The following is a 25,162-nucleotide window of genomic DNA, read 5'->3' on the forward strand; positions in this document are numbered from 1 at the left end:
GGGGCTGGCATGGGCCAAGGGGGTTAGCGCAGGGCAGGGTAGGGGCTCTAGGAGGGTGCAGGTGAGCCGGGATGGAGGGGGGTACAAGGGGTGAGCGGGGTGGTGTTGGGGCCTGGGGGAGGTGCTGAGCCCTGGGGCAGTACCGGAGGCTCCGGGACAGTAGCGGGGGCAGTACCGGGGGTGCGGGGCGGGCCGGTCCCGGGCGGGGCGGGGCGCGGGGGCCGTCCCGGCGCGGCCCCACGTGCGCGTGACGCGGGCGGGGGCCGGGACCGCGGCGGAGCGGAGGGGAGCGGCGGGGAGCGGCGGGGCCATGCAGCCCCCGGCGGCCTCCCCCGGCCCCGCCGCCCCGGCGGGAGCTGAGCTGCTGCGCTGGCAGTGGCAGGAGGTGCAGGCGCCCTGCCTGGTGGCCGCCTGGATCCTGGTGGCCAGCCTGGCCAAGATCGGTGAGTGTCCCCCCGTGTCTCTCCGCGCCCCGGTCCCCCGTGCCCAGCCCCCGGGGAAGGCGGGGGGGGGGATATGCGGCATCGCCGGCGGGCCCGGGGGCACCCGGGACGAGACGTGTCACCGCACACCGGGTCACGGGGACAAAGCCGGCTGGTCACCACCCGCAGCGGGGCCGCGGGGGTCGGGGACAGCCCCACGCCGCGCCGCATCCTCCGTGCCCTGCCGTGGGGTGATGTGCGGGGACGGGGCGAAGGTACCACCCGAAGGACGAGGTGGGGGGGCCCGAGGCTGTTTGCCCTACAACGGATGGACGGGTGGGCGCAGAGGAGGGAAGAGATGCCCCAAAGGATGTCCCGTGTTCCCAAAGGCTGGAACGGCACATGCCATTGGCAGGTCTGGAAGCCATTGATTCCCCACCACCACCCCGGCCCAGCCCCGGGAAGGGCTTGGTGCAGGCAGGATGTGTCCCCAGCAGCCTGCGGACGGCTCCGTGCCTGCAGTCCCCTCCAGTGGGTCACTAGGGATCGGCGTGGCCTCGGGCTCTCGTGCTCCCCGGCACAGGACCACGCAGCCGGGGGAGGCTCTGCCGGCAGAGGCTGCGTGGGAAGGCGCGGGGAGGATGTGTGTGAGCTGCGCAGGGCTGGGCTCCCCCACCGGCACCCGGGGCGCTGGGGAGGGGACAGCCGCGCGTGGGTGCCAAGCAGGGTCCCCAGGGGCTGGTCCCCTGCAGTGCTGGGCCCGGAGGACGAGACCGTGACCTTGAGGCAGGTTTCCCCCTCGGGGACCCCGCTGCGGGCACAGCCCCCGTGGTGGGGGTGAGAGCACCCTCTTAGTTTGGAACCGGCGGGTTCAGAGTTAGGCAGGGGAGTCTCCGAGCAGCCAGGGACCTGCAGCAGCGCTCGGTGCACAGGGGACAGCTACAGCTGTGGCCACCAGCTGGCCTCTGCCTGTCCCAAGCATCATCGGGGACCTCACACTCCTCTCCTTCCTTGCCTTCTCGCAAGGGAGACCTGAAGCATCGCGAGGAATGAATTAAAGGGCGTTGTAAGCTTAAAAATACAGCCCTCTGCTGTAGCTGTGCCACCTCCAGCTGCTGAGCGAGTCCCTCCTACCTGCAGAAGATCGGAGAGACAATTCCCTTCCCTGACTCTTATTTTCTTCTCTCAAACCTCTCCCTGGAGCTGCTCCCTGTGCAGGTTTCCCTCTCATCACCCTGGACTTTGCCCCAGCGGGTGCAAGGGGACCTGGGCTGGGATCATTCCCAAGCCCCCAGACCTGCCACACTCTTCCAGGCCTTAGGAAAGCCGATGGTCACTCTCTCTCTTCACGTGGGAGACACAACCCAGATGATTGGTGGCTTTGGGCTGTCAGGCTTAACGTGTCTGATGGATACTCAGAGCCTGAGCATGGGTGTCCTCAGAGGTGGCATGTGCAGTCCTTGGGGTGCACAGGAGCCCTCAGAGGAGATGGACCAGGGGTGGAGGATTTGGGGGAGTGCAGAGGGCAGTGCCAGCTGTGGTGCCCGTGGACACTGGGCGTAGGCTGGCGCAGGGGAGCCGTTGTGGTTGTGGCACTGGGCTGCCAGCTCACAGCCCTGTGATTGCAGGGGAGGAAGTGGCCCCACGCCTGGGCGATGGGGAAATGACACTGTGGGCTCTGTTCTCGGAGGCAGTCACGATGCTGGGGTGCCCCGAGCCAGCAAACACCCGGGGCGGGGAAAAACTGGCTTGGGTGTTGCCTTCCTGCACAGGGAGGCATCATCTGGGCTCTGCTGCCTTTTCCGTCCTTGGTCAGAGCACGAGATGTGGGGAAGAGAGAAGTGAGGAGCATTGCCCCAGACGTGCTCCTTACCCACAGCTGCCCCATGGGCAGGGGTTCATCAGCAGACAGATGTTTTTCCACCCAGCAGCACCCTCGTGGGTTGCAGCCCTCTCTCCTGGCACCATCACCTCTGTCCCCAGCCGCTCCCATCTCGGTTTAGGTGTTTTGCCATTTCCCAAGCTCCAGAGGAGCAAAGCGGGTTTTGGCCCCAAGTCCTCCTGATGGCAAATCCTGCATTATGGATGCCTGAGTATGGATTAGGCTCTGAAGTTAACTCACATGTGGCTAAGTTACTGTTGCTGTGGGAACCTTTAGTGCTGAAATGCTTGACTAGCGTGTGTAAAATTAGAGCTCGTTCTGCCCGTCCCCACTGGCAGCTCCCTGCGACTCAGGGGAGCTCGTGTGCTGCCGTTTGCTTGGGAGGCTGGCAGCTTTCCTCACCAGCCAGGGCATTTTGGACAAGCAGGGTCTTTCCCAGGGATGCTGCTCCTTTCTTTGTCCAAGTTTTTGGCTCGCAGGAAGCGATCGCAGAACTAAGAATGGCTCGGGTTGGAAAGGACCTTAAAGTTCACCTAGTCCCAAACTCCTGCCATGGGCAGGGACACCTTCCACTAGGCCTGATTGCTCAAAGCCCTGTCCATCCTGGCCTTGACCACTTCCATGAGGGGTGGCAGCCAGGACCCCTGTCCCCACAGCATCCCTGGGGCTCTCCAGCCAGCCAGGACGTCCCCCCACAGCCCGGGGAATGCAGATGGGTTGCCGAAAGCAGGGAACAGGGATCTTGGCAACGTTCCTGAGCATGCAGAAAAGGGGCTGGACGCCTCGTTCCCTTCTTGAAAACTTCAGAGCTCTGTTGCCGTGGGCGGGAAGCGGTTCCACAGCCTGCTGCGGGCGCTGAGCGAGCACCATTCATCTGCCAGCAGAGGCAGCTCGTGTGGGGTGAACGGGGCTCTGCAGCAGCTTGTGTGGTCATTCAGCAGGAATTTGGCTTGGATGAAGCTCAGCCAGCCCTTCTCCAGCCCGGGGGTCTGTTTGGAAGGCTGCAGTGTCCATGTCACCACGGCCTTAGGGGCTGTGTCACAGCCCGTAGCCTCGAGTGGAGGTGGCTGGAGCTGAGGGGGGATGTCCCAGGCCCTGTGGCTCAGTTATGGCAGAGGCTCTTTCCCCTGGAGGTGGTTGGTGATGGAGCTGCAGATCACACCATCCCTCAGTGCTCTGCCCTTGGCTGGCTGCAGCAGCATTTCCAGCGTGTTTTGGCAGGGGAGCAGTGCCAGGGCTGGCCAGGATGGCATGGATAGGGCTTACTGTGCCAAGGAGCAACCTCTCGAGGTCCTCAACGAGAGGAAAAGAGGCCCTTAGCCTGCACATTGAGTGGGGGGCTCAAAGGTGTTGTCTCTGGTTTGGAACCAGATCTTTGGCATTAAATTCTCTCCTCTAATTCAGAGCTCAGCTGCGGTGAAGGAAAGCAAATCACCCAAGAGGTGTTAGGAGAGGAGGAAGGGAGAACATCAGGAGGCTGTGATCTCAGTTCCCGGGGTGTCAGCATCTCAGGGATGCTGGGATCTGTCTCAGAAAGGATAGAGCAAGACTGGGACAGGTTCAGAGGAGAATGACAAGGGCATAGAGAGACATGGAAACCTACTGATGAAGCACTGGCTGTTCCTGGGCTCCTCTCCAGGTCTGTGCCACTGGAGACGGGACCCTGGGCGGGGCAGACCTTATGGTCTGTCCATGGGGTTTCTGAAGGAGGGAAGCAGCCAAGTGACCTGGGGTTGATGTATGACCACAGCACAGCTGTTCCTCTGGAGGGATGACTTGGCACAAGGAATGGGCACCTTTAATCCCTCTAAAGGGCTTTAGGGACTGGGTTTTGGGTTGGCAGCAGGGCTGGGCTTGCAGCCAAGTGACGGCTCAGAGCCTGCCCTGACATCCGTGGTACCTGCTGGGTGTGCAAGGACAGGGGTAGCTCTGGAAGTGCCTGGAGGAACCCCCTCCCCAGGAGAAGATTTCTTCTTCTGATGGCCAAGTCATGCTACAGAGCTGGGCTGAATGTCACAAGTGATGGCAGAACTCAACAGTGTGGGGGCAAACCTGCTGTGACCCTTGACAGCCTTTCCCCAAGCACTGCTCTTTTTGGGGCAGCAAAAATACAGCACCCTGTGCTGTCTCCAGAGGGTTGGGGGTTGCCTGCCTGGAAGCTGGACTGAGTCAGGATTCCACAGGATGCCCTGGCCTTGCAGATCAGGGTGCCTGGAGGAGCAGGTCCCCTGTGCTGGCATCCTGCTGGCTCGTGCCTGAGCTGCAGGCTCACTGCCACACTGCTGATGGATGGATAGCAGGGCATCCTCTGCTTGCTGCACAGAATACATCCTGTTCCACGGTAGCTTAAGCTTTGGTCCAAGCCTCGCACGGAATAAAATGATTATTCCAGGCATCTCTAAAGCTGCAGCTGCTGATTGCCTGGGGTTTTGCATGCAGGTAGGTGAGCCAGTGCTGAGGGAGGCTGTGCTCTGGCATGGCTTGTGCTGCAGTGGTTTGCTGGCTGCTCTGGCTCTTGCTGAGACGGATGCAAACAAGGTCACCCCGTCACCAGGGCTGAGCATCCTTGTCTCCAAGTGGGGTGACATGTCCCGGTGAACCAGGATTTCTTCACTCGAGCAGCAGCCAGTAGTGCTCGTGACGCTGTGAACGTGCTCACCTTCTGCTCTAGTCCTGTAAGTGCAGACACCAGAGGCCAGGAAGAGCAAAGTACCTGGCTGCTTGGCTTATTAGTCAGTGGCTGAGGAGGAGAGGGAGATCCCAAAGCGCTGGGAGGTAGCTGGAAGGTCTTCTGTGCACACACATGGCCAGGACAGAGCCTTTCCTGAGGTGCTCCCTTGTCCTTCCCCCATCCATCATGCATCACCCAACCCTTCCCTGGAGTCTCTGGATTTGGGATGCTCTGTCCACGTGGCTGTACGGCTGATGCTCTCATTGTTCTTTCCTTTCCAGTTTTCCACCTGTCAAGGAAGGTGACATCCGTTGTCCCGGAGAGCTGCCTCCTCATCCTGCTGGGGCTGGTCCTGGGGGGCATCGTGCTGGCCGTGGCGAAGAAAGCCGAGTACCAGCTGGAGCCCAACATGTTCTTCCTCTTCCTCCTGCCCCCCATCGTCCTGGACTCGGGCTACTTCATGCCCAGTCGGCTGTTCTTCGACAACATCGGTGCCATCCTCACCTACGCGGTGGTGGGCACGCTCTGGAACTCCTTTGCCACCGGCACAGCGCTCTGGGGGCTGCAGCGGGCCGGGCTCATGGGTGGGTGTGCAGGGCTGCCCAGCTTGGACCACACAAAGCAGGTTGGAGGTGCAAAGCACCCTGATTTCGTAGCCCACTGGCTCTCCCTGCTGTGGATTCCTAGGAGTTATAGCAGAGACGGGGTCCTGGCACCCTGGGAGTGCTGTTCTGGCAGGACGGTCGAGCGTGCAGGACAAACGGGCCCTGCTTGGCACTGGGTTGATTCATGTCTGTGCTATTTTTGTCGCTGACCTTGGCTGGCGTTGCTGGCTCGCTGCCGTGCTCCCCGTCCTTGGCTGGAGCCACTGGCCCTGGCTGGCCTGGGCTGTGTTTCGAGCTCTCCTGAGACCTGAGGAACTGCTTGATGCCCGGACCTGAGGTGGGGTTGCTGAGCCTCTTTTGGTGGTACCTGCCAGAGGGGCAGCGATGCACCTGGGTGCCCAGGGGGACATCCCTCATGTTCCCCTCCTGTTGCAGCAAGGATGTGCTGAGCCTCACTTTACAGGAGCACCCCAAAGGTCTAGAAACGCTCTCACTGGGCTCATCCCACTGCACTCCCAGCTGAGATGCTGCAGCTGGGATCAGATGAGGGGCAGGCTCGTTTCAGCCCGGTGAGAGGGGCCCAGGGGCGGATGGTTTGGCTCACCTGGGTCCTTCTGTCCTGTCAGATCCAGGTGTCGAAGCCGGGCTGATGGATTTCCTGCTCTTCGGCAGCCTCATCTCAGCTGTGGACCCCGTGGCAGTGCTGGCTGTCTTTGAGGAGGTCCACGTGAATGAGACCCTCTTCATCATCGTGTTTGGCGAGTCTCTCCTGAACGATGCTGTCACCGTGGTGAGTTGCAGCTTGGGGGACCCTGATGTGGAGCCCAGTGCCATCCAGGGTGCTGGACTCTCCTGGGTCAGAGGATGCAGGTGACATCCCCAAGCTCTGGGCAGACCCCTGCCATGCTCTCTTGGTCTTTCCTCTCCCCTGGCCCTGGGGGACTTTGCCAGCTGAGATGAGCTGTGTCAACTGGCGGGTTTGGGGCAGGAGATGCCTCTTCCACAGGGTCCCTCCTGCCCTTCTCAAGGCAGGATATCCTGCATTCCTCAAAGGATTTGCCTTGCCTGCAGGTGCTGTACAAGGTCTTCAACTCTTTTGTGGAGCTGGGCCCAGCACACATCCACGCCACAGACTACGTGAAGGGGGTAGGTGAGTATGTGCCACACCAGCCCCTCTGCCTCCATTGAGGAAGTGGAGAGGGGCAAGCATGGGTGCTGTTGTCCTGTGGGGTGGGAACTGAGCACCCAGGTCTGTCATCTCCGTCCCAGCAGACACATGCTGGCCACCAGCAGAGAATCACAGAATGGTTTGAGTTGGAAGGGACCTTAAAGACCATCTCGTTCCAACCTCCCTGCCATGGGCAGGTTCACCTTCCACCAGCCCAGGTTGCTCCAAGCCCCGGCCAACCTGGCCTTGGACACTCCCAGGGATGGGGCAGCCACAGCTGATCTGGGCAGCCTGTGCCAAGGCTTCCCCACTCTCACAGGGAAGAATGGAAGAATTTCTTCCTGATATCCAATCTAATCCTGCTCTCTGTCAGTTTGAAGCTATTCCCCCTTGTCCTGTCACTCCATGCCCTTGTCCAAAGTCCTGCAGTCCTCCTGTGGCCCCTTTAGATACTGGAAGAGACTCTAAGATCTCCCTGGAGCCTTTTCTTCTCCAGGCTGAACAACCCAACTCTGTCAGCCTGTCTCCATAACAGGTGCTCCAGGGGATGCTTTGGTGTCATCCAAAACTCCATGCTCCATGAGATACTCGGTGGGGACCCCGGGTGGGATGGCGGGGCTCGGTTAGCCGTGGGGCACAGGAGCTGGATCTGCTTGCCTTTGGTGCAGATGATTCTCCTCCTCCCAACAGCCTCCTTCTTCCTGGTGAGCCTGGGGGGCACGGCCGTGGGGCTGCTCTTCGCCTTCCTGCTGGCCCTGATCACGCGCTTCACCAAGCGCGTGCGCATCATCGAGCCGCTCTTCGTCTTCCTGCTGGCCTACGTCGCGTACCTCGCCGCCGAGATGGTCTCGCTCTCCTCCATCCTGGCGTGAGTGCCGGGGCGCCCTCCCCCAAAAAGGGACCCAGGAGGTCGGGGTCGCAGTGCTGAGCAGCAAGAGGCGGCGAGCAGACCCGCTCCTCGTCCTGCCGCAGGGCCGTGCCAGCTCCTTCTGCCCCTCTGCAGAGTCACCTTCTGTGGGATCTGCTGCAAGAAGTACGTGGAGGCCAACATCTCCCAGAAATCCCGCACCACCGTCAAATACACCATGAAGACGCTGGCCAGCAGTTCGGAGACCATCATCTTCATGTTTCTGGGCATCTCGGCTGTGGACACCTCGAAGTGGGCGTGGGACACAGCACTGGTGCTGGGCACCCTGTTCTTTATCCTGCTCTTCAGAGCCGTGGGTCAGTCTGCCCTGCCGTGCGTCTGTCTGCTAGCACCTTGCCCCTTTCATGCCAAAAAGGGGTTCTCCCCAAGAAAGGCTGGGGCACAAGGCCAAACACGGCTCCTGTGCTATCCCCAGGAGCAGGCAGTGTTCTTCCACCATCCCAGGCTCTCCTTCTCCCCTAGGTGTTGTCCTCCAGACCTGCGTGCTCAACCGCTTCCGCCTCATCCCCCTGGACAGGATCGACCAGGTGGTCATGTCGTATGGCGGCCTCCGCGGGGCCGTGGCCTTCGCCCTGGTCATCCTGCTGGACAGGGAGAAGGTGAAAGCCAAGGACTACTTCGTGGCAACCACCATCGTGGTGGTGTTCTTCACTGTCATCGTGCAGGTGAGGATGGGCGCCGTGCCCCCCTCCGGTGCTGCTTTGTTTGCCCCAGAGCTGGCCTGGGGACATGTGCTTGGGGAAAGGCATCTCTTTTCAAGTGACCTTTGGTCCTCGGTGCCTTCTGGCACCCCACCCTTCACCAGGTGTGCAGGACCACCGTGATGGTGGGGTCACGGCCCATGTTTTTTCCCCACTGGCCTCTTGTTCTGGGACTGGCTCCAAGGGCAGTGATGGTGTGTGCCTGGCCAAGCTGTTCTCTTTACAAAGCTGCTGGTGGGCTTTGGCTCTGGGGTTCCTGCAGGAAGGGGAGTCACAGGGAGGAGGGGAAGGGGGTTGGGGGCTTACGACATGGCACAGGGGGTCGGGCTGGGAGGGGCACACACGTGCCTGGCACAGCCACTGTCCCCGGTCTCTTCATGCTGCTTCTGCTCCCCGTGCCCCAGCCGTGCACCCTCTCGCCCTCCCAGTCTTTCCCTTGCCTTCTCCTGCCATTCTAGGGCCTCACCATCAAGCCCCTGGTGACGTGGCTGAAGGTGAAGCGCAGTGACCACCACAAGCCCACACTGAATGAGGAGCTGCACGAGCACGTAGGTGCAAGTGCCAGAGGCTGCCCAGCTGCCCCCAACAGCAGGGCTGGCTGAGGGCCACCCCCGGGGCACCCCCGGCCTTGCCACCACTCTCACCCTCTTCCCCTCACTCAAGGCCTTTGACCACATCCTGGCAGCAGTGGAGGACATCGTGGGGCACCACGGCTACCACTACTGGCGGGACAAGTGAGTGTCTCAGCCAGGACCCTCTGCCAGCCATCAGGGGGGTGGAGGACATGTGCCAGCCACGGGGACATCACAGGGTCCCCACGGGAGGACCCCCCTGCTGTAGGCAGGGCAGCAGGACCAGGAGGGCTGTGTGTCTGTCCCATCAGTCTGGACAGGTACCATCTGGCTGCTGCTGTGCAGCAGATCAAAGTCCCAAAGGCATCCCAGAGAGAGGTCAGGGAGGTGGTGTTGTAGAGCTGGCATTGCTTGGCAAGGCTGAAGCTGCTGGGGGTCCGTGGGGTGTCTGTGGGGGTGGCAATGGCCCTGTGCCTCCTCATGGATGGAGCTGTGCTGGGCACTGAGGAGGGAACAGCCCTGTTCCTGCCTGGGCAGTGTTTATCTGCAGCAGGGCGACAGGAAAAGGATGCAAAAAGCCCGTTTCCTGGAGGGGAAATGCTCCAGCAGGGCAGCCACGATGGCCCCAGTCCCACTCCCACTGCCTCCCACAGACCTGCTGGTCTCTGGCTTCCCCTAGGGCAGGGATGAGGGGTCAGCAGGTCCCATCCCCTCCTGCCTTCCCTGGCAGTGTGTCCCTGTGCACAGCCATGTCCTGCGTGCCCAGCCTCCCTTTGCCACGATTCGGACACCCAGCCTTGCGTGGGCAGCTGGCTCTGGCCGTGCCACACGGTGGGGGCTGAAGTGCCCGTGTCGTCATCTCATGACAGGTGGGAACAGTTCGACAAGAAGTACCTGAGCCAGCTCCTGATGCGGAAATCTGCCTACAGGCTGCGGGACGAGATCTGGGATGTTTACTACAAGCTGAACATCCGTGATGCCATCAGCTTCGTCGATCAGGTAAAAGGGCATGTGGTTGGGGGCAGGAGGCAGGATGGCCCTGACAGGAGAGATATCCCCCAGTTTTGGTCGCATGTGAACCCTCTGGCCAGGCAGTGGGGACTGGGTCCTTGCTGCCCCAACGCCAGCCTTGTCCTCCCCCTCCCAGGGTGGCCACGTGCTCTCGGCGGCCAAGCTGGCGCTGCCCTCCATGCCCAGCCGCACGTCCATGTCGGAGTCGTCGGTCACCAACCTCCTGTGAGTGCGAGCGTCCCCGCGAGCCCCTGGGGGCACGTCCCAGCCGCCCTCTTCCCTGGGGGTGGGCTGTGCCGGGGCTGGCACGGTGCGGGCACGGAGCTTATCCCTCCATCTCCGCGTCCCCGCAGGAGGGAGAGCGGGAGCGGCGCGTGCCTGGACCTGCAGGTGATCGACACGGTGCGGAGCCGCCGCGACAAGGAGGACGCTGCCATGCACCACGTGCTGCGGGGGAGCCTCTACAAGCCCCGGCGGAGGGTGAGCAGCACCGCCCTGACCCCGAGGGGAGCAGCGCCCGCGGGAGCAGCGGGGATGGAGGATGCTCTGCGGGGCCAGCTGCTCACCCTGTGTCTCTTTGCCTCTCCCTCGGCCAGTACAAGGCCAGCTACAGCCGTCACTTCATCTCTCCAGATAAACAAGAGCGCCAAGACAAAGAGATCTTCCGGCAGAACATGAAGAGGCGTCTGGAGACCTTCAAGTCCACGAAGCACAACGTCTGCTCCTCCAAGAGCAAGGCCAGGCTGAAGGAAAAGGGCAGGAAAAAGGCAAGCGCTCCCCAGATTCCTGCTCTGTCCCCAGCTCTGAGATTTGGCTTCCCCCAGGATGCAGTCAGAGAGTCCTTTGGGGGGTAGGTGAGGTGCTGCAGTGAAAGCAGCTCCTCTCATCTCAGTTCTGCTGATGCTGTGCGTGATCGTGCAGGTGTCACGTGTCCATGTGTCCCCACCACGCCAGCACTGCTGTGGGGTGGCTCTTCCCTGAGCAAAGCGATCTTAAGCCCTGGAGGAGCCCCAGGTTCATTTTCTAAGAGCACTCAGCATAAAGCAGCCTGAATGTTGGTGCAGATCCAGTCTCAGAAGTGTGACACTGCACCTTAAATTGAGCCTTGGGTGTCTTCTCTCGTTTGGAGGCTTTTGAAGCCATTGCAGCTGAGCAGTTTGTTGTAGGGCCATGGGGACGCAAAGCATAAGGACTAGGGACCACTGACTGCCACCTGCCGTGTAGCCAGGGTGGGAATCTGCATGGCCAGGGTCACCCTGGGTTGCAGGGCCACCTTGTTGGGGTTAGGGCTTTGCACAGGGCCGGTCCCAGCCAGTCCCTCTCCCCTCACAGAAGAACATCTCTCTGACCAAAGAGACGCCCAACGGGAAGACGCAGAGAAACATCCCCTGGCAGGAGGCAGGTAAGGCCAGCTGCAGGTGAGGCTGGCAGGTCCTGGCAGGGGGACCTGGAGGGATAGGATGGGAGCACCCGCTGTGCCTGCCCACTGCCAGCTCGGTTGCACTGGCACCACATCCTTCTCCCATGGATGCAGTCCTTCCCCCACAGGGTGCCCCATCCTCCAAACCAACTCCCTCTATCTGCCTGCAGCTCCTGTCCTGGTGATGGTCAGCTCAGAGGAGGAGGAGAGCGACAGCTCGGAGACAGAGAAAGAGGATGATGAAGGGATTGTGTTTGTCGCTCGAGCCACCGACGAGGTCTTGCAGGGAAAGACAACTCATGGTAAGCATCGATGCTCCACTCCAGGGCAGCTGCCAGGGGATAGCTTGTCCTTCCTCCACCTGTGGAGCAAATTTGCCTTGGGCTGGGCAAAACCAAAATCAGCAGAGCATGAGTGGGAGAATCACTGGGTGTCCTCTGGAGGCATGGCAGAGCCTCCTTGGTGTTTCCTGCATCCCTGGGCCAGCACAGGGTGTGATTCTTGCAGTTGTCCTGCGAAAGGCCAGGAGCTGGACTGCATGATCCCTTCCAACCCAGGATGTTCTAGGATTCTGTGGCCATTTGGTAGTGGGTGGTTCTGCAATGTTTGCAGAGTCCAAGGAAAGACTTGGGTCTAAGGAGAGACCGAGAGCTGTGCAAGCTCCTTCTCACTGTTCCTCTTGCTGCACCCACAGGCAGCCTGGACGTCTGCCCCAGCCCCTGCATCATCCCACCATCGCCCACCTTGGCAGAGAAGGAGCTGCCATGGAAAGGAGACCAGGCTGATCTGGCTGTTTACATCTCCTCGGAGACCACCAAAATCGTGCCAGTGGATATGCAGAAGGCTTGGAACCAAAGCATCTCCTCCCTGGAGAGCATCGCTTCCCCGCCAGGCACCGAGAGTGGAGCTCAGCACAGGAGATTCGCCTGCCCTGTGCTGGAGGAGCAACCCCAGTCTGCGAGCCAGGTGACCCCAGAGCAGAGCTCCTGCTTCCAGTTCCCCAGCCACGTCTCCAGGAGCGGCAGGTCGCAGAGTGACAGCAGCCCAGACGGCCCTGAGCAGCAGGAGCTGCAGCCTTTGATGGCCACGGAGGAGCAGGGCAGGATGCCACCCGCCGTGGAGCCCAGGTGGCTGATGTTTAACAGAGCGAGCCACCTCTGAGGCACCCTGTGGATGGGGAAGGGGCTGGGGGCTGCAGACAGGCTCTGACCTGCTGACTGCTCTGCTGTCTTGCCTTGTAAAGCTTGTGTGTGTCTCCATAAACTCCAGGAGTGGCAGGAGAAGCCGGTACTCCTGGAGCTGCACTCCAGGGCAGGCTCTGCTCGTGCACCTGGTTGATAACTTGGCTTTGTGCTGTGACAGCAGGTACCAGCCCTGTCCACCCAGGGAGGCACAGAGCCCAAACCTTATTCTTCCTCTCTAGTCCCTGCACATCTCAGCAGCTGGGAGGATAGAGATGTTCCTCCCAGGGCTGGGATCCCAACCAGACCCGGTCCTGTCACGGCTGTGCTGCCCTGAGGTGTGGGGGTGCTGGAAAACGGGCTGTGGCTGCTCACAGGGGCAGGAGTATGAGCTGATCTTCAGCCTGGCTGTGAGTAGGACACCTCAGGGGAAAGGACTGGGAGTGGTGACCGGTGCATGAGAGCCCATCCACACCCAGTGACGGAGCCTTCGGCTTCGAGGCGGCCGCAGTGCTGGTTCCTCACAGCGTGCGTGGAGCTCAGCCAGGAGCCCAGAGGTGGGCTCCTTGCCACGGCAGCTCTGCGTTCCCCCCGTGGTGGAGGCACCACAGAGGCAAGGCCACCACCTTCTCAGGACTGGGAGCAGCGCTCCTGGGGTTTGGCTCCACCAGGAGCTGGACTAGTGAACCCGTACGCACAGGGACTCCTCTGGCAGCCAGCCTGCTGTGCCAGCCTCACGCCTCCTGCCTGGATGTGTTCCCAGCACCTGTGGGGTTCGGCTTGCTGGCTTTGCTAGGAGGCAGCTGCCCTGCACAGCACCCTTGGCATTCATCCTGCCCACGTCCCGGGCCCTCCAGTTGCCCGGGGCCCATCGTCTGGGAGGGCTGGCCGTGGTGCGAGGAGCGGAGGCAGCAGCAGGTATGAATGTATGTAAGGAACGGGGGTGATGGGTGTGAGCTGAGTGCATCTTCGAAAGTCTGTCCCCACCTCCTGCCTCCCAGCCACCCCTGCTCCCTCCTGAGGGGGTGGTGGGACCTGGTGGCAATGACCCACACAGTGCATTATTCCTGGTGTGACCCCAAGGGCAAAGAACTGCCCCCAAAAACTGCTCAGCACACAAAGGAGCACAATGGCTGGGCACTGGCAGTGCAGGAGGGTTGGAGATGTTCATCTTAGGGACAGTTAATGCCCCAGTGTGGGTAAAAACTGCCTGTTCCAGCTCTGTGGGTGTGCTGAGACAGTGGGTGCCAAGGGGACACTTGGATGCACTGGGTGGGTGAGCCCAGCGTGGGGCAAGTGAGCTGGTGGGACCCCTGGCACTGCTGACAGGGCTCAACAGAGACCCTTTGGCAGTCCCACCAGACGAGAATGAGGTTTTTAAAAGGTTTTTATATAGTTTTGCATTTCAGGTATGACTTATTCTGGTTTTGATTTCTGATATTGGGCCATACTAAATCTCTAGCTGGGTCAGTGTTTTCTGTAGCCACGGGCACCACAAATGACTCAAGACTTAATATCTTATTTGCAAGAATATTGTTATAATGTGAAAATATATGCAGAGTATTTTGTAATGTTCAATAAACGAGTTGGAGCAGACACTGCAGTCTGGTCTCTCTGCTGCCTGGGAACCCCTGCCCATCCTGGTTCCGTTCTGTGCCTCCTGTGCTTTTCCATTCCTCTCCACTCGAGGCCCCAGCCCCCCTCTCAGCCTCGATGTGCCTAAATGGATTTCCTGGTTTCCATAATGACTGTGGAAAATGTGAAATTCTTTCCAGAGAGGTGCTTGCTTGCAGCCAGCCCTCGTGCCCCGAGCCGTGGCTGCGGCACAGCAGCAGCGTGCTGGGAGCCCACGTCTCCCCATGGCTGTGCCACCTCTCTCCTTGCCAAAAACGGGGTTCAGAGGGGTCTGTTTCAGGGTGTTCTGGATCACAGGAGCCTCCCTATGTCGGTGTGTGCTGGTGTTGCTCTTCCTGTGATGTCCTGGTTCCGCTTTTCCAGAAGGAGAGTAAGTGTGGTTTGCTTGATTCACAAGGCGGATGTTTGGGTTGTATTGAACCTGGCATCTACCATCGCCCCCAGGTCCTTTTTGGCAGGGTCAAATCCAGCTCCTGGCCCTGGGAGCTTTGTGCTGGCCCCTGTGGAAGCTCTTGCTCCTCCTGACATTCCCCATCTGCCTTGCATCCCACCAACAGCAGCGCTGGCTGAGCTGTGCTCTGCGTGCTGGACCTCAGCGCCAGCATCTCCTGCAGACACGATTACTCTGGCAGTGCACCAGGTTGTTTCCTGGAAGTGGTGGGTCTGCAGCCTGCAGGTTGCTCAGAGGAGGGAAAGTAGACACCTCAGCTTTGGGAAATGCTGATGGATATCTGAGCTGTCTCCCACAGAAATCTGAGCCTAGAAGCTAATGTGTGTGCAGGCTTTCCGTGCCGCCAGGCAGCAGCTTGGAGCCCCTTCTTCCCACCCTCGACCCCACCCCCTGTTATGAGCAGGCTCCTGCTGCACCCTTCCCCACAGGGTTTTTGTTAGTTTTTATTCTTGTACTCCACTCTCTGTATTTCACTTTGCAGCGTCCCGCTCTGATCCTTCCAGCACGGCACAGAGCAGCCTCTTTCAGCCTAAAAATACTAAAGTGCTTCAGTGGAAAAACACAAGGAATGGGCCAAACCACGAACACGTGTGCCCAAACCTCTGCTTCTCCGGGACAGAGTAAGGCACAACCAGAGGAGCTGCTCGTCACTGTAACCCAGAACATCCAACCCTCTGACTGTTACTGTAAGTAAACCCCATCCCAGAGCTGACTATCACAGACCCGTCATTTTGCACGCAGACTTCTGTTCAAAGCCTGCCATTAAACCTGCACATTTTTTTCCACAGGGATTTACTTTCTCCAATACTCAGCTCCTCCACTTTCTCTGTGGTACCAAAACTCGTGAAGTCAGCAGGGGATGTCAGGCAGCTCTGGCATCAGTTGGATGGAAGAGCTGTGGGCAATGGATCGGTGTTGGCTGCCTTCCAAAGGAGTCTTAAAATCACTGTTGCAAAAAGCAAGCTGGAGCATCACGTAAATTTTAGGCTGGAAGGGGCTTGAGAGGTCTGCAGTCCAACCCCAGCTCCATACAAGGCTGATGGTAAAGCCAGAGCAGGTAGCTCAGGGCACTGTCCCGCTGGATTTGGGATGTTCCCATTAGAGGTGTCAACTGTCCGTGCCCCAGAGCCACACCATGGCTGGGTAGGTCTTGCACAGAATGAATTTCTCCTTATGCCCAGCAAACATTTCCCCTGGGGCAGGTTCTTCCTGCTGCCTCTTGAGTGTGTCTGAGAAGAGCTGTGTTTCTGTGTGCCCCCTTGCAGGCAGCTCCCCTCTGCCTTGTCTTCCTAAAGATGTTTTCCTCTGGCTTACCTACATATAAATACATGTACATATGCTATCCCTGCTTTCAGTGGAACCCTTCTCTGCCTGTTGGTGGAGCGAACAACTCGTTTCCACTGCAGTAGTACCTCCGGAGGGGGGATGCCAGCCCTGGCGCGGGTCTGCCCCGCAGCACGGGCTGGCAAAGCGGTGCAGAAGTTGCTCGCCTGACGGGAGGCGAGCTGGCCGGGGCTGAGCAGCGAGCGGCTGGTGACGGAGCTGGGATCAGTTGGCAGCCGGGGAGGATAATGAGGAACAGATTCGCGCTGGGCAGTGGTTCCCATGCTGCGTTCCAGGGCAGCGCGGCCAGGATGGGAGAGCCTTTGTGCTCGGCGCTGCACCCCTCCGGCGTGTGCGGAGCCAGCCCCTCGGCTCCCCCGGCTCTGCTCGACGTGTGCCGGCACTGAGTGTCCCCGGGCTCCCCGCGGGGCTGGGGACCCTCTCCAGGGGCTGTGCCACTCGCTGGGCTGCAGGGCTGGCCAGGAGGCTTCCCCCACACCCCGGCTGTGCAGGGGAACAGGCTGCAGTGTGGACTGGCTGAGGACAGACGAGATCAGTGAGATCGTCAGGTCAGCGGGGGCTGGGTGGGGTGATCCCACACCTCCCTTAGTGGTTCAGACCCCCCTGCTTTCCCCTGGAGGAGCAAACTGGGGAAATCTCTGGACTGTGTGATCAAGCAGCTGCTCCTGGGGACTCCCACAGAACAGCCAGGATGGATGGAAACGCGGTGGGGGCTTTGGTTTTACGAGCACTCCAGATCCAGGAGTTGTGATCATTCCAGCAGCCAGCCAGAGCTGTTCCTCACAGCCACCAGGAAGGCGAAGATCCCTGAAGAAGCCACCTGGGCTCCTCTCACCTCATCTTCTCGTGGCATCTGTGGCCACACAGCCAGGCTGTCCTGAAGGTAAATGAAACTTGGGGTGTGTTAGCTGGGGAGGGAGGGAGGGGGAAGGAGGGTGCTGAGGGCACTCTGGGGAGGTCCCACCAGCCCAGTTGGTCTGGTCTACATCAGACCACAGGTCACCCCAAGCTTGTGGGAAGCCCATGAAGAAGGGCTTGGAAAGGCCATGGGGTACCAGCACAGCCCAGACTCTGCAGCAGCTCTGCTGTATCTGTGCTCTCCTCTCTTGCAGCGATGCGGGGCAATCCCTGCTGGCTCACAAGCTTAGCCTCTTGGAGCCCAGCTAAGCCCAGGCTGTTGGAGAGCCAGTTAAAGCTTTGCTTTGGCTCCATGGTTGGCTGGGGGAAGTTCACAGCTTGCTGTGAACACACTCGGGGCCTCACCATGTGTGGCTCCCCTGGCAGTTTTGGGGCTTTGAGGCTCTCCCAGGCAGCTGGATGAACTGTGGGCTCAGAGAGCCCTGCTCATGGTGCTGGGGCGATGTGAGCATCACTTGTGCAAGGGTCACCCCCTCCAGATTTCTCCTGGGCGCTTGGATCCTGCCTGCTCTCTTAGAAAGTCCCATCTCCCAGAGCCAGGATATCCTCTTGCCTACCACATACGTGCGTGTAGGTACACATATTTCCAGTAGACGTCCCTACCCTCTTCCATTTACAGACAAAGCTGACAAAGGCTTTCAAAGATGAAAAAAACCCAAACCAAACCCAGCTATGATGGTCAATAAGTATTATTTTTCCCATGTTGTAGTGAGGGGCTGGCAGGTAGGAGAAGGCAGTGAAGGAGCACGACCCACACGTGCCGGGACGGAAGGGCTGTGGAGCCAGGAGGTGGGACAGGCTGCTCCCGGAGAGTTAATCCGTGACCCCTGCCAGGCTCACTCTGCTCTTTGCTTTATCCTGCTAGGGAACAGACAGGACTGTTATAAACGCTTGGGTTTTTTATTTTTATTTTTTTTTTCCCCTCAGTAAAAATAGCTTTAGAAGCAAACAGGAAATTACAGACTGAAGGAGAGCAACCAAGAGGGTAAAAAGTCAGGCAGATAACCTTGGTGTGCTCGGATTTGTCTACAAACCTGACAGAAAGGGACCTGGGAGTTTGGATTGACAGGAGGCTGAACACGAACCAGAGTGTGCCCAGGGGGCCAATGGATCCTGGCCTGGCTCAGGAAGAGTGTGGCAGAAGGAGAAGGGAAGGGATTCTTGCCCTGTACTCAGCGCTGGGAGACCTCATCACTCTACAACCCCCTGACAGGAGGTTGTAGCCAGGTGGGGGTTGGTCTCTTCTACCAGGCAACTATCAGGAAGATAAGAGGGCACGGTCTCAAGCTCTGCCAGGGGAGGTTTAGGCTGAATATTAGGAGAAAATTTTTTACAGAGAGAGTAATCACACACTGGAATGGGCTGCCCAGGGAAGTGGTGGATTCTCCATCCCTGGAGGTGTTTAAGATGAGACTGGACGTGGCATCAGTGCCATGGTCTGGGGTTGGATCAAGGGCTGGACTTGATGATCTCGGAGGTCTTTTCCAACCTGGTCTACTCCGTGATTCTGTGAAACCCAGCTCCGCGTGGTGGGGGGTGTCGCTTAACCAAAGGCAACCAGGCCGGTGGGGATGGAGGGGCAGGCAGGGGTGTAGCGGGGGGGTTTGGAGGAGGGTCGGGCGCGACGGGGATGGAGCCCGGCAGTGTTCCCTCCCTCACGGAGCAGGCGATGCTCCCTCACGGAGCCGGAGCCCGGGGCCGCGTTCCCTCACGGAGCCGGAGCCCGGGAGCGCCCGCACTGCCCAGCAGGTGTCGCCCCGCGCCAGGCGAGGCCCGCCCGCCAAGATGGCGGCCGCGCCCCCTCACGGGGCCCCGGGCGCGGCGTGGGGCGCGAAAACCCCGAAACCCCCATGAAACGGCGGTGTTAAGGGAAAGCAACAGTACAGATGTGGTGGTTACTGCTCTCCTTTGGTGCGCAGAGCGGCCTGCGATGTGCAGGCAGCTGCCTGCCCCTGTGTGCTGGACCCGCTGCTCGCGCTCTTCCTGAGGCGCCTTCATCTGGCCCAGCAGCAAACGCAGGCAGGGGCTGCAAAATAGGACCCCAAAACCAAAGTGTGTTTTTTGTTTGTTTGTTTTTGTTTGTTTTTTGTTTGTTTTTGTGGGTTTGTTTGTTAGTGGTTTTGTTTGTTTGGTTGGTTTTTTTCCGTTTTGATTTGTTTTGTTCTACTGAGAGGGTGGGGAGACACTTGCACAGGTTGCCCGGGGAGGTTGTGGATGCCCCAACCCTGGCATCGTTCGAAGCCGGGTTGGATAAGGCTTTGATCCACCTGGTCTAGTGGGAGGTTTCCCTGCCCATTGGCATTAGGTGATCTGTAAGGTCCATTCCAACCTCTTAACGTCCTATGGTTCTATACAGAATAAAAAAGAAGCAGAGAGCGCACGCTTGTATGCACATAGATCTGCGGTGGAAGGAAGCGTCCGGAGGCTCGTGGCCCTGGTCCAACAGTCCTATATGAATCCTAGAAGTCGTTACCTTACCCTGACTCCATTTAGAAGCAGAGATCCCTCTGTAAGGAGGGAGAGGTTGGCAGTGGTGATGGAGGAAAGGCAAGTGAGAGGGAACCAGGAGAAGTTGATGACAGGAGGCAGGAGACCTCTGCCCTGCCTGTCTGAAGGGGAAGCTGCTCATCTCCTTCAGCAGGCACATTGTTATTACTGCTGATGGCACTGAATCCCACCCTTTCCTGCCCGAGCTCTCCAGCCCTGGTGCTGTGGAGGGGAAGTGCCCACCCCAGCTTGGCACCACATCATGTGCTCCTTCCCGGTGCAGGGTCCTCTCCTTCCATCCCACAGTGGGAATGAAGGGTCCCTGCTGTAGGAGCTGTGAACCACATCACACCACCTCCTCCAGGAACACACTGTGTGTGCCCTGTCTGCTCTGTGTTCCTGCTTGGCATCCTTGCTGGAGGCATTCCCTGAGGTTCGCTCCTCTAATTGCCAGCTACGGATGTTCCATGGCAGACTGCTCCTACCCCTGTCAAACCAGCCCTTCCCGGTGGCATCCGAGGAGCCTTCCCATCACCTCCTGAGCTGCAGACAGCAGAGTTGGCTCCGGACTCCCCTGGGGAGAAGACCAGTGACTTGAACAGCCTGGAGCCTTGCAAAACTGCTCTGTTGAGGCTGAGATGGATCTTTGAGATCTTTCCCCTTTGCTACAAGCTGGGCAAGGCTGGAGTGGGACAAAGCAGAGCCCTGTACCAGAGGACGCTGTCACTCAGCTCTGAGCAGGTTGCCATTCTCCTGTTGGAAATACCAGCCGGATTAAGGTAGTTTGAGAAGCACCTGGCGGACCCACAGTGGGACTGCTGGAGTTCAGTGGGCAACACAGCCCAGCTGTGACAGGCACCATGAGAGCTGATCCCAGGGAACGCCCACATGGCACTGGCTGCAGCTGGAGCTGCACCTTGGGGCTATGGCTCTGCCCCAGGGAGTGCTGAGCTAACCCAGCTGCTCCTCTGCCTGCCTGCCTGGTCTAGAGGAGCAAACTGCAGGCAGGTGAGAGCTTTCCTTCTCTCTGGAGACACTGCCATGGGAGAATGGTTTGCAGGAGCAGCTGGGATCTGCTGGGCACAGGCTCTGCAAGTGCTGGCTGTAAGTGTGGGGTTTGTGAGGGGCTGGGGGGGGCTGGATGGGGGCTTGGCAGAGGGTGCACCCAGGGAGAATTAGCAGTTCTGGGGGTCAGAGCTCCTGGATCAGAGTCCCTGGCTGTCACCCCAGGTAGGACCTGGGTGCTGGCCCTGGCTCTGCAAACGGTGGGGTAGGGACTGCAGCCAGTGGTCAGAGGGGAGATCCCCACTCCCCTGGTCAGAGCAGTCAGCCCTTCCTCCTCGAAGGGCAGAGCTGGATTTAGGCTGGTTTTGGAAAGAGAAGGGATGGGTCTGCAGCTCAGAAGTGTGTCCCAGCCCTCGTCTGGTGCTCGGTGGCACCCTCCAAGGGCCGTCCCTTCTTCTCTTGGTGTGGGCTGGGCACTTGTGGGTGCTGGCTGCTCAGGTGTGAGCTGGGCACAGAGCAGGGACACGAGCTGGGGGGCTCCTGCTGATGTGGAGCCGTGGAGGGGGGGTCTGTTATCACAGCCCCTGTTCTGTCAAGCAGCCCTGGAGGGAGGAGCAGGCGTGACTGAGGACGGCATTGGCAGTGGTGTGTGACCCTGTGCTCCGTGTCTGTGGGAGAGGGGCTGGGGCAGGAAGGGTGTGGGTGCCCGCTGGCACATCCAGCTCGGAGCTGAGCGTGCTGTCTCAGGGAGCAGAGTAAACATGTGCTGTGGGGACTAAATAGCATGCAACATCACTGCCAGCAGGGAAGGTAAACAGATGACTGTCTTGTGCCATTAAATACGTGGGATCTGGAGAGAGACAGGTCAGTTTTGGGCTGCTCTTCAGAGAAAGCTGATCTTTTCTTCAGAGACGGTGGTGAGTTTTAAAGCAGCAGTTCTGAAACCAGAGCTGGATTTCTAAGCCAAGAGCACTTTGTTCTCAGCAAAGGCTGGCAGTGCCTAAACTCCACGAAGACAGACAAGCAGCTTCTCTTAAACCATTTAAGCTCTGTTAACTGGGCCCACGTCTGCAGAGGTGTGGGGGGCACCTGTGTCCCCCCAGCCCAAAGCTAAAGGAGCCCAAAGCTGCTCAGCCTGGGCTGGGTGTCCTGGGTGTGTGCAAGAGCAGGACTTTGTCCTGTGGGCTCTGGCAGTGATCAGTGTTGGCTGTTACTGAGCCAAGACCCCGGGCGCTTGGGGATGCCTGCAGCTAGTCTAAACTAGCAAGTGCTCTGCATGCATGGAGTCCAGCTGGCTTGTCTGGGAGGGCACTGTGTGTCATCAAAGTGTGCCCTAATGTCTGGGCAGAGAGGCTTTGGGGCTGGCATTCCCCTGCTTGGATGGCTTCCCTGTGGGACTGCACACTCGGAGCTTGCACACAGAGTCATCACAGAATGGTTTGGACTGGAAGGGACCCCAAAGTTCCGACCCCCCTGCCAAGGGCAGGGATGCCACTGACTAGATCAGGTTGCTCCAAGCCCCATCCAACCTGTCCCTGAACACTTCCAGGGATGGAGCATCCACAGTTTCTCTGGGCAATCTGTGCCAGGGCCTCACCACCCTCTGAGAAGGAATTTCTTCCCACTGTCTAATCCAAATCTCTCCTCTTTTAGTTTAAAACCACTCCCAGTTGTCCTATCACTCTCTGCCTGCATAAAAACTTGCTCTCTCTTTTTCTGTAAGCCTCTTTAGGTACAGAAGGCTGCTCTAAGGTCTCCCCAAAGCCTTCTCTGCTTCAGGCTGGATGGTCCCAACTCTCTCAGCCTGCCTCCATAGAAGAGGTGCTGCAGCCCTTGGATCATCTCCGTGGCTTCCTCTGGTTCTGCTCTGACAGCTCCATGTCATTCCTGTGCTGAGGACCCCAGGCTGGGTTGCAGTACTGCAGGTGGGGTCTCGTGAGGGCAGAGGGGGAGAATCGCCTCCCTCGACAGGTCTGATGTGCGATTTTTCATATTTTTTTCATTTTTATTATTTCCCCCCAGCCCCCCTTCCCTTGTGGCACACGTGGGTGTTTGAGACCCCCAAGTGGGACCATTCTTCCTTCTGTCCCTATAAAACACTTCTGATGGGTAACTGCACGCCAAGGTTGCACGTGGCTCCGAACAAGATCTTGAATTGTAGCTGGAGACCCAGTAATTGAGTTGCTCCTGTTCCTTCAGATGGTGAGCGTGACCAGCTGTTGTTATGCAGTCTCTCCTCCCAGTCCTTCTGGGAAATCACACCGTGATTATATTTCTGGCTTAAGAAACTTTTTTTCCCCTAATCAGACTGGGCCTCACAAAGAGGTTGCCACTTAGTGGTAATTACTCGCTTTAGAAGCTGAATGTCTCCTGAGGATTGCAAATAGCGGATTATCAAATTAATTAGTTAAACCAAGATGTGCTTTTGTGAAGCCGAGACCTGCTTTACTTGTGATCTGAAATAAAGGTTTAAATGTCATTAAACTGCACACAACTGGCTCTTGTCTCCCTAATGGGGAGAGAGCCATTTCTTTCCTGAAGCGTTGTTGGTGCAAAGGGCTGCTTTCAGCTCTGCTTGCTGCAGCTCTTGTTGCTTTTCTTTCACAACAACATGTGAAAGAAATAGCAGAATGAAAGACAGCAGAATCTATCACTGGTTTTAGGGAACCTGCTTGTGTTTGTTTGGGTCTAATCTTCTTGGCGGCTTCCCATGCTTTTGTAGGCAACCTCCATAGGGCTGGACTTGGACTTTGATCCTGGTGGGTCCCTTCCAAGTGAGGATATTGTGTGAGGGTTCATGGTGGATAGCTTGGTGGGATTGTAATGTACCTTCCTTCAAACTGTACTCTCAGGGCACAGCTTAGTCCGTGGGGTATCTGCATTGCCATCTCTGTGGACACGGGAGCTGCCAGAGAACCCCAGTCTGGTGATGAGGTGCCTGGAAGTAGATCCAGAGGCATCCACTGTTCAGTGGGTTAGCAGGAGCTGTAGGTCCTGGAGTGCTGCTTTGCCACAGCCTGCTCCCAGGCTCTCCTTTCCCTTTGGAAGTCTCTGTGGCCGTAGGAAGTTCCCTGTGCTGAGGACAGCACCAGTGACCAGGCTAAATTAAAGTGGAGCTCATGGTGATATTTTCCTAAGAGCTGTTGGCCACTGTAGTGTAATCATCCCGCTAACATGCATATTGCACAACTTCCCCTAGGTCAGGAGATGTCCTTATCTGGCATCTAAAACATCTGTCCTGTGTTTCTTCCAGCATAGCTGAGTCCTATTCATAAAAGAATTGAGCATTTCCTGATTTGCAAAACTGAAAATAAGCAGAACTCTGCTGGTGTGGACTCAAAGGCAGAGGTCCTCTCCCTGCCTCCCACCTCTGTCTGCGCTCTCTCCCAGCTCCTGTGGGGCTCTGGGTTGTGGTGCTGCTTCAGGCACTTGAGAAATACTGCAGCACCAGAAACCAGATCAAGAAAAGGGGAGAGGGACAGAGGGGAAAGAGATGAGGGTCTGAAGTTTTCAGAACAGTTTTTGTACTGACCCCTCTCCCGCCTCCTTCTCTTTCAACCCTGGGGAGGCCCCACAGCCTTCAAAGTTTGGCTCCCCATCCCTCCTGATGTCAGCAGCTGCTGCCTTGTGCTGTGTTGCACCTCTGGGGCAGACTGTGCTTAGCAATACTCAGCAGCTGCCCAAGGCGGGTACCAAAGAGGTTCCCAGAGTGTAAAATTGCCCCCTCAGCCCATACAAAAGACCTGGGTCTGCTGGGTGGGAAGCTGGAGCACCCAGATCTCTGCCAGGGTGGATGACAGCAGCCTTTTGCAGCGGCTTCAGCAATCAAACCCACCCTGAGGAAAGCGCAGGCCTCGCACGAGGGCGAGGACACAGTGTGAGACTGTGCTGGGGAACAAGCTCAGCATTGTTGTCAGCCCCAGTCAAGAGGGGCTTTTTAACACCCACTGGAGTGCTGGCTACAGCTGTCCCCCATGTGCTTGTGTGGGAAACGGTTCTACAATGCAGGAGAAGAGGGAAAGGCCACTTTGCAATTAAAAAAAAAAAAAAAAAAGAAAGTCCATTAGGATGCAACCACGAGTAAACAGCAGTGAGATGTTCCCCTCAGTGCTGGGCCACGGCACAGGAAATCACGTCACTGCCTCCAACTGTGATGGGGGGGAGCTGAACTCGGGCTCCTCAGCCTGGAAATCCATATGGGGGAAGGTGCTCCTGAGCTTTGGGTGCAGTGTAGGAATGGGAGGAGGTGGGAGGTTGGGCTCCAAGCTTCTCCTGCGTTCAACAGCCCGTTCCCCCTCTGCCCCTGTAAATGTATGCCTGCAGCACCAGCTTCCTGCGTCCTCCTGAGTGGTGTTGGCTTGGGAGCCTGTGGAGAGCTTTCAGCTGTCGTGGAAAATGGGATATACTTCCACGGTGCCAGTGTAGCCTTGTGCAGATGGTGAAAGCTGTGGTCAGAGGCTCTGGGAGCCACGTTCCTCAGCCTCCTGCTATGACTGTGACGGAGAAAGAAAGGCTCTCCTGCATCCACAGACAGGATCCAAGATCTCAAGTGAGTTGTTACAGATGACAACAGCTGGGTAGTGCCTGTGCTGGGTTGCTGATACCTGTTGCAGTGGCAGGATGCTCTCCTTCACCCAGTTTGGGATCAGCAGTTGCTGCCTGCAGAGGCAGTGCTCTGCTGATGTGGGGAGGTGACTGGCTGTTTAGGCCACGGGGCAGCGTCTGCAGGCACAGGGTGTTTGCAGGCCAAGTGCTGACAGA

The 25,162-nt window shown here is 58.5% G+C and overlaps 1 protein-coding gene across 1 annotated transcript; it reads left to right on the forward strand.

Moving 5' to 3' along the window:
• Nucleotides 1-307: 307 nt before the first annotated feature.
• SLC9A5 (solute carrier family 9 member A5) lies at nucleotides 308-14,157 on the forward strand. Its single transcript, XM_027895701.1, has 16 exons — nucleotides 308-443; nucleotides 5,257-5,559; nucleotides 6,207-6,370; nucleotides 6,652-6,730; nucleotides 7,439-7,616; nucleotides 7,752-7,972; nucleotides 8,139-8,341; nucleotides 8,836-8,925; nucleotides 9,041-9,111; nucleotides 9,819-9,948; nucleotides 10,097-10,185; nucleotides 10,314-10,440; nucleotides 10,557-10,727; nucleotides 11,293-11,362; nucleotides 11,551-11,682; nucleotides 12,075-14,157. Exons 1-16 carry the CDS (start codon nucleotides 311-313, stop codon nucleotides 12,539-12,541), a joined length of 2,628 nt encoding a protein of 875 aa, XP_027751502.1. The 5' UTR covers nucleotides 308-310; the 3' UTR covers nucleotides 12,542-14,157.
• Nucleotides 14,158-25,162: the final 11,005 nt, after the last annotated feature.

Source organism: Empidonax traillii, unplaced genomic scaffold (genome assembly GCF_003031625.1).
Source record: "Empidonax traillii isolate 1590-97213 ecotype Southwest subspecies unplaced genomic scaffold, ASM303162v1 scaffold465:size698125, whole genome shotgun sequence".
Lineage (NCBI taxonomy): Eukaryota > Metazoa > Chordata > Aves > Passeriformes > Tyrannidae > Empidonax > Empidonax traillii.